The sequence below is a fragment of the Pseudorca crassidens genome, chromosome 6 (assembly GCF_039906515.1).
Source record: "Pseudorca crassidens isolate mPseCra1 chromosome 6, mPseCra1.hap1, whole genome shotgun sequence".
NCBI classification, from domain to species: Eukaryota; Metazoa; Chordata; class Mammalia; order Artiodactyla; family Delphinidae; genus Pseudorca; species Pseudorca crassidens.
The window spans coordinates 1,415,469-1,423,797 of record NC_090301.1 but is presented as its reverse complement, the minus strand read 5'-3'; the positions used below and the strand labels follow the sequence as shown (position 1 = coordinate 1,423,797).

Genomic DNA, 8,329 nt, shown 5'->3' with positions numbered 1-8,329 from the left:
GGCCTTCCCGAGCGCTTGCTGCGGACCCTCAACCCCCAACGGGGTGGCGCTGGCAGCGGAACAGCAGGGCACCGTGGGAACCACACCTCCCGTGTGGATGAAGACCTCCTGGGCCAAGGAGCCAACAGGCGGGTGCGCCCGCAGGTGGCCTGAGCCCCGGGGCCCTCTGCTCGCCTGCCTTCCACAGCTTTCCGACAAATTCTTCTTCTTTCGCTTCCAAGGACTCCAATGCAGGATGCTTCCCTCCTGTCTCTTCTCCAGCCCCCAGGAGTCTCCCTCGCCTTCCGCCCATTCTTCTCCCGGTGGCCGCAGGCACTCCGGCCGGAGTCGTGCTTTGCCGTCCTCTGTTCTGCGGCCGGCTGGCAGCCGAGCTTGCGGGGGAAGGTAGTACAGCTTCCCTCTGCCGTGGGCTTTCCAGACCGGCACGCAGGCCGATCCCTGTGACCCTGGCAGTTAGGAACAGAAAGTGAAAAACACGTGCTTTGTCACTGTGAGCGAAAACACACTACGGACAACGGCTAGAGTTTCCTCGTCAAAGGTATGAGCACCTCCTGAGGAAGCCACCGCTCCCCAAGGTGCCGGCCAAGCCACAGCGAGAGGAGGAAGAAAGGAAGGGACTCTGAACCGCGGCCTCACGGTACTGAGGAAGCTGCGAGGGTTCTGTGAAAGCAAAGGAGGCCTAGAGCCTAGCACGTAAGCAGAGGCCTAAGAGTGCAAAAGACCCGCGCGCGCACACACACACACACACACACACACACACACACACACAGCTGACGTTCACTGAGCACCAGACTGGTCTGAAACTCTGAGGCCAACACGGAGCCCGCTGGGGTCCTACAGCCGCGGCCTGGCAGGGACAGGCCAGCTCCTCACCCGGGCCCGCGGCAGCCCTTCCTTTGCCTGGGCTGCTTCCTCCCTGCTGAAGACCACAGACCCTGAACCAGAAGGCACCGCGGGGACCGAGGGCTGTGTCTACCAACGAGGAACAGAGGCCTGAGGCAGGGGAGCTGATGGGGCACGACCACTGCTCCTCGGTGACATGCTCGACGCAGGGACAACTCGGGGCGCCACCGGCCTGAGCTGTCACCACGCCCTTAACACGGTGAAGTGCAAGCCCCGAAGGGCCTCAACTGAGCCGGCTGCAGGGCAACCACCTGCTGGCTAAGGACTCACCCAAATGCCCAGGTGCTCCCCACAGAGCCTTCCGGGCCTGCTCTGAGGAGCCCGCTGAGGAAACGTAGCTGCCTGTGACTTGACCTCAAGGACAAGCAGATGTCTCTCCCTGAGGTCAGGCCGTGCAGCTCGCCTGGAGGCCCTGTCACTCTGGCTGCAGATCTGAGCTGTGAGTCTGACACAGATGTAGCCCCGAATCCCGACACAGGGCGGGGCTTCAAATGAAGGGTGTTCCCAGTTTCTCCCAAGCTGGTCTTCCCAGGGTCGCTGCCCTCGTGTCAGCCCCTTGAGCCGCGCTAGATGACTGGCCCTCCCTCCCGGGGGCCGAGCTCCATCAGGACGGGCCTGCTAAGCGGCAGAAGCCCACTCGGCACTCATGAGAAAACAGGCAGAGGGAACGTCTCGTTCTGTTTAAAATCTCACCTGGTCTTCGGTGAAATGTCTTTCATAACCAGGCCATCGAGGTGCTCCGTTCGGCAGTTCTCACGGGGAAGGTCAGCACGTCCCAACTCATCTAAGTGGCTCTGCTCGACTCTGAGCTGTGGGGACCGATGAAGCCATGTGCCCTGGGCCTTTCCTTATCGAAGGAACATTCTTCACTTCGAGACTGATATGAAATAGTAATCTTAGTGTTTACAGCCATTACCAATGGCTGAGCTGGGCCAGCAAGAAACTCCCCGCAGGTGCTGCGCCCTCCTTTGAGGTGGACCAGCGCACGCGTTTCTCAGGTAGGGGGCGCCTCCTCCAGAGCCGTTATCGACTTGCCCTGCTTCTTCCAGCCTCAGCTGTGGGGGCAGCAGCTGCTCTGACGCTAGGGGGGGAAACACGCAGCTACATGTGCCTCCGGGGAGGGGTGGGACCCGAGCAAGGTCTCACAGGCACTTCCAGGAGCCGGCCTGCACCGCTTACGGGTCTAACACAAACACCACGTTAGCAACCGCGAGCTGTCAGAATTACTCAAGGCCACAGAGCAAAAAGTGCACCATGTGGGGCTTCCCTGGTGGCGCAGTGGTTGAGAGTCCGCCTGCCGATGTAGGGGACACGGGTTCGTGCCCCGGTCCGGGAAGATCCCACGTGTCGCGGAGCGGCTGGGCCCATGAGCCATGGCCGCTGAGCCTGAGCGTCCGGAGCCTGTGCTCCGCAACGGGAGAGGCCACAACAGTGAGAGGCCCGCGTACCGCAAAAACAAAAAGTGCACCATGTACTTCTATGCTGAGACCTGTTTCTCTTAGCATGGAACACAGGCATGCATGTACACGTATGCACGCGGAGACGTCTAGGGATTGTAATATTCACTCAAAAATGCAAGCATTAAAATCACCCTGCAAGTAATAACATCACTTTTTTAATTGAAGTTAAGGACAAAAGGCGGTCACATTCAGAGATTAACAGGCTTCATCCAGATGGTTAAAACTATCTCTTCCTTCTTCGTTAACCATCTCCGAATTTCAAGTGATTTCCACAAGTTCTCCAGAACCATCTAAAACTGTCCTTTGAGGCAATCCACCACACCACGGCATGGCAAAGCCTGAGCAAACGCACCGCCGGACACACCTCACTGGATATCATCGTCATCAAAGAGATCTTCAAAATCTACAAAATGAACAAAATCACACATTGATGGGGCACACGAGGTCTACAGCTGAGGAAATAACTATAAAATGAGGTATATGGTCATTCAAAACTAGAGAGAAAACAGTGAACAATCTGATAAAGGACTTTTCCCAGGACAGGTTCTCAATTTTATCAATTTTATCCAACCGGGGCTCATACAGTCCAAAGGGACAGCAGTCCAGAGTGCACCTTTACTCTTGTTTCTATTTAGATGACAATCTTAAGAAAATGCACGAGGGCGTGTTCTGGACCACGTGGGCGACCCCTCACAGCCGTGACTGCGTGCCCGTGAGTACGGCCAGGGCTCTGCTCTCCCCAACGCTGCGTGGAGGGCAGGGGAGGCGGGCTGAAGCTGCCTGCGGCTCCCAGCCGTGAGCAGGAAACTGCAGAGCTGGGGGGAGAAAGGCGGTGGAGGGACAGAGCCCCGTGAGAACGACTCCCTTTAAGAGAGTCTGACCTATAGTTAAGCTTGAGAAACACAGCCTGATCCCCATTCCCACTAGAAGAAACGCCAGAAATTCACAGCGCACTGCATCCTGCGAGGGGGTCAAAGCCAAACTCACGGTTATTTGTCCTTCTGTTTACTTCTTTGTATATTTTCTACATCCCCACCACGGGTTATGTGTTACTTTCACAAGAAGAGAAAAAGCCACTCACGTGTACCGTGCACTGAGAATGTGCAGAGTAAACGAAGAGCCATTAGGAGGACGGGTTGGTCCCCACACCCCTGCTCCCCGGGGAAAGGCACCCAGGCACCTCCTGCCCCGCCCCGCCCCGCCCCCCGGACGGCCCCACCGGTGCCCGCCTCTGCCACCGCCTGGCCTGGCCTGTGGTCCCGCAGCTCCGCCACTCTCCCCCTGCGCCCACCTGTCTGGGCTCTCGCCCCGAGCCGTCCCGGCCCACCCCGTCTAGCGCTCCCATTCTGTAAAAGTGAGTGAGCAGAGCGAACCTCGCTCGGGGTTTGAACTCCACTGCCTAGGGGACGACAGGCCATCAAAACCTATCTGTTCAATCATGAGTGAAAAGGACTACGGACAAGTCCTTCCAAAGGCCACTCGGCTTCCTCGCGGGAACGGCTTCCGGCACACCTGGGCCGTCACAACCTGCCGGGCGGCGTCTGCTCGCCTGCGCCCCTTCTCCTCCCTGCCGGACTCGGACTCGGAGGGAGAAGCGCCCTCGTCCGCTCCCGTGCTCACCTGGCCTGGCGGCCTGGGTCCTTCTCACAGGTGCTCTGTCAGAATTAAAGGGCTGTAGGTGGAAATCAGCCAACTGTCTCTAAGCCCCGGGCTGGCAGAGGAGGAGGGGGGCTTGCAAGGAGACCCTCAAAGTGTGAGTGGATCGTGCCATACTGGGGACCACACACCCCTACCCGGGTGAGGTCCTAGCAGCGGCTCTGCACCCCGTGCTCCCCACACCTGCTCCCCCGGAGAACTTAACAAACGTCACCCCCCTCAGTCCTGTGGGGACGCTGCCTGGGGAGAGCAGCTGGGCTCCCCGGGAAGGCTGCCCTCATGCAGCAGCCTGGCTTCTCTCGTTAGGCAACAACACCTGAAAAGCAGCCAGAAAAAGCAACACGGGCTCGGGCGCCAGAGAGGTTCGGGGCCCCTGAAAACCAACATGGCAAGGCAACATCCTGACCGCCACTAACTAGTGACGAAAGTTCTCTGTAGTGGCAGGCACCCTGGATGACAGACGGACGATAAGAGATAAAATACCACTTTACTCTCCTAAGAAAGCGATCTTGTGTTTCTTATGATTTAACCTTTGGTAGGGATGAATATACTCTATAGGAACAAGGCCTTAAGAAACCAGAAGGGGACACGAGAAGGACCCCCTCAAACATATATGAAGACTTCCTATAAAGTTAGTTTCTCACTGTTTATTTGGTAAAACTCCACCCATGTTCCTGAAGCTAGCATTAAGCCCTTACATGCGAGTAGCTCCCGGTGTCAGAGAAAAGGGGCGGAGAAGAGCAGGAGTGTGGCTGCCACTCTGCACAGGCGGAGCCCAGGGGACAGGAACCCAGTGGCGAACAGGGAGAGGAAAGCAAACCAGCCATCGCGAGAGAGGGGAGACGAGAAAGCCAGACGGACCAGACCCTGCTACAGTTTCAGTGTCCAAGTGCACGTTCATGGCTCAAACTCAACAACTGGAACATAAGACTGGAAGCTTTTTTCCCTCCTGAAAAACAGGGCTGCGCGGCGTTCCAAGAATGGCACAGGATCTGGCCTTTACTGGTCTACGATCCAAGTCACTCATGTCTTCTGCATAACTTGCAGAAGAAACAGATTAAAACCGGCCAGCCAATCCCAGCGTCCTTACCATTAAAAAAGTCTGCGTGAACTGCCTTTTCATTGGCCGCCAAGTCCATCAGGAGCCCGGTGCTGCCTCCTGCCTGGGGAAGGAAAGGAAAGCTCATGGCAGCGGGGTTTTCTGAGAGAACGAGTGGTGTAAGTGCCACGCAGGCTCCACACCACTCCTGGGCAGAAAGTGTCCAGGCCGGAGACAACATTTAGTCCAGGGGAAGGGAGGGAGCGCGCGCAGGGCTGGGGAGGCGGCATTCCAAGGAATTACGGCGAGGGTCCCCTCGGGTCGGACGTCCTCGACTCCTCTCGCCTTTTCCGTAGAGTCCTGCCGCTGCCCCAAACAGCAGCACTGCTGCGCACACCTGGACAAGAGGCCCCGAGTGCGCGCAAGACTGAGCCTGACCACTGCTCTGCTCTGGACTGCTTCTGAGAGTTAAACCATTTCCCCTGAGAAACCGACCTGCTGACCTGGGGTTCTGGGGAGGGGGGCGGGGCCATCACGGGCCTTCCCACTGCCACCACTCAACGGTGGCAGTGAAACAACGCCACAACCAAAGCTGGGCAACGTGGCGAGGATTCTGAGCCTCTTTTAGAGTCACATGGTGACAGCCAGAGCAGAGGCCTCTGGTGGCAGCACCCTGGACGGCTGGCCCACAGGCCCGCTGCCACCCTGACTCCCGACCGCCCCCAGGCTGTCTGCCCTGCCTCTTGCTGGCTCAAAGGGCAGAGCACCTCCCGTGCTCCCTTAGCAGCGGGGACTCTCAGAGCCTTCCTTCCTTCCTCAGGCGCCCTCCTGCCCCGTCCCCACAGGAAGCTGTGCGGATTCTACCTGTGACACAGCTGCTGAGTTTGCGCCTACCTCCCTCTGGAGGCACTGCCTTCATTCAGACCCTCCTCGCGCCCCCTGTCCCCCTGTTTGTACTGCCCCACTCTCTCACCCCAAACCCTCCAGAGCGACGGCGCCACGAACCAGTCAGAGCCGTCACTCCGCACCTTAAAGCCCTCCAGCGACTCCACGCTTGCCTAAAGTAGCGCCTGGAGCACAGGGCTGAGAAGCAGGGGGTGAGTGCAGGTGCCTCGGGACTGCGGTGCAGAGGGCCCACCTGTCCCAGGACGGCTACAGGCCATGCACCATCTGCCCCCCAACCCCGCCTGCCCGGCTCCATCCCATTCCCGCTCTCTCAGGCACGACCTGCCCTCCCCTAGACCCTGCAGGCCTCGCTCCCGATCCCGCCAGGCCTCGCCCCTACCTGCGCCCCAGCGCGCCGCCAGCATCTGGCTGCAGCCAGCTGCTCTCCTAAGCCTTTGCTGGGCCACCCCAAAGCCCAAGGGCTTCTAGCAACCCGCACCGCCTTTTGATGCACTAAGAATTGGCACCCAGCGTCTCTCTGTGCTCCCGGGACGCCCAGGAGCACACAGAATGGGTCTGTCCCCCCTGAGGTTTGACAAGGAGAAATCGAGGTCTGGACCCCGCGAAGCCGGCCTGACACTCCGAGCACACACCACCAACACCAGACAGGAACGCCCTGTGCCCAGAGAATGGGGTGACACAACCACCCTACGCAACTGCCCCGCGCGGAGCACAGACCTGCCAGGCGCCCCTCTCCCCCGCTCCGCGGGCTGGCGGCCGCTTCTTTTCCAAGGGCCGTTGGTCAGCCGAGCTCTCGTCTCCCCTCCTCCCAGACGGGGACTCGCCCCCGCCGCGCCACAGCACGCCATCACGGCCGGGGCCTACCTCCTCCCCAGCACCTGGCACGAGCTCAACCCCGTCCCCGGGGTCCCCACCAATCGCTCCTGCGGGGCTCCAGGCCGCGGGCACCGACGCTCACCGCAACCCCGGCCCGTAGCCATCCCGGCCGCCACCTCACTGGGTTCCCGGAGGCCCCATTCTCTCGCCCGAGGTAGGAACCGCCGGGACGGCGAGCACGCCCGCGCAGACCGCCGCCTTCCCTCGCCCCAGACCCGGCCCGCGCCCGACAGCTGGCCTTGGCTCCGCTCCCGCCCGGCCCGGCGCCGCCCGCCTTACCTCGTCCAGATCCACGTAGGGCCCCGCACCCTCGGGAAACATCTCGTCCACCGCCGGCTTCATCTCCCCCTGCAGCTCCGGCGTCCCCGAACCACTTCCGGCCCGCTGACTCCCTCTTCCGGTGCAAGCCCCGCCTTGGCAAGTCTAGACTCGAGAGGACGGCCGACTCTATGGTTTCCTCCCCCCACCATCTGGCAGGTCTAGCCGCCGGAGGACCTTCCACGCTATGGTCCCCTCCTCCATTAGTCGGGGCGGGCAGGACTGGCCTGGTTGGGGCTGGGGTGGGCGGGGTCTCCGCGTGGCTGCCAGCACACAAGGGAAGCCGTGACTTCACCGCGGCCACAGACAGTTTGGACCTAAGGGCGTGACACTGACAGGTGCCCAGGAAATACCCATTAAAGAGTATGCGTGGGTAACAGAGTAAAAAGGCAACCCACAGAATGGGAGAAGATATTTGCAAACCATATATCTGATAAGGGATTAATATACAGAATGTACAGAGGACTCCTAAAATTCAACAACAGAAAACAAGGAGTCCGATTAAAAAATCAGCAAAGGACTGGAATAGACATTTATCCAAAGAAGATTTATAACTGGCCAATAAACCTATGAAAAGATGTTCAATATCACTGATCATCAGAGAAAGACAAACCAAACCACAATGAGATACCACCCCACATCCATCGGCACGGCTACTGTCAAAACCCCAGAAAATACCAAATGTTAGCAAGGATGTGGGGAAATTGGAACCCTTGTGCGCTGTTGGTTGGAATGTAAAATGGTGCGGCTATTGTAGAAAACAGTACGGAGGTTCCTCGAAAGTGAAACATAGATTTACCGTATGGTCCAGGATTCCACCCTAGGCATAAACCCAAAAGAACTGACAGCAGAGTCTCGAAGAGGTATTTGTACACCCACGTTCACAGCAACATTTTTCACAATGGCTAAAATGTGAAAGAACTCGGGTAGGTATCCATCAACATTTCAATGGTTGAGCAAAATGTGGTCCATCCATACAGTAGAATATTATTCAGCCTTTAAAAGGAAGGAAATTCTAACGGCTGCTCCAATGTGGATGAACCTTGAGGACATTATGCTTAGTGAAATCTCCAAAGACAAATACCGTATGATTCCGCTTACATGAGGTACGCAGAGTAATCAGATTCATAGAGACAGAAAGTAGAATGGGGCTGGGGGAGGGGGAGGGGGA

General features: G+C 58.4%; 1 protein-coding gene across 1 annotated transcript; it reads right to left on the bottom strand.

Moving 5' to 3' along the window:
• Window positions 1-2,502: 2,502 nt before the first annotated feature.
• COPS9 (COP9 signalosome subunit 9) lies at window positions 2,503-7,277 on the bottom strand. Its single transcript, XM_067740018.1, has 3 exons — window positions 7,120-7,277; window positions 5,110-5,182; window positions 2,503-2,766 (listed from the first exon to the last, which is right to left on the bottom strand). The coding sequence occupies exons 1-3, from the start codon at window positions 7,180-7,182 to the stop codon at window positions 2,729-2,731; spliced, it is 174 nt and encodes a 57-aa protein (XP_067596119.1). The 5' UTR covers window positions 7,183-7,277; the 3' UTR covers window positions 2,503-2,728.
• Between the last annotated feature and the right edge of the window lie 1,052 nt (window positions 7,278-8,329).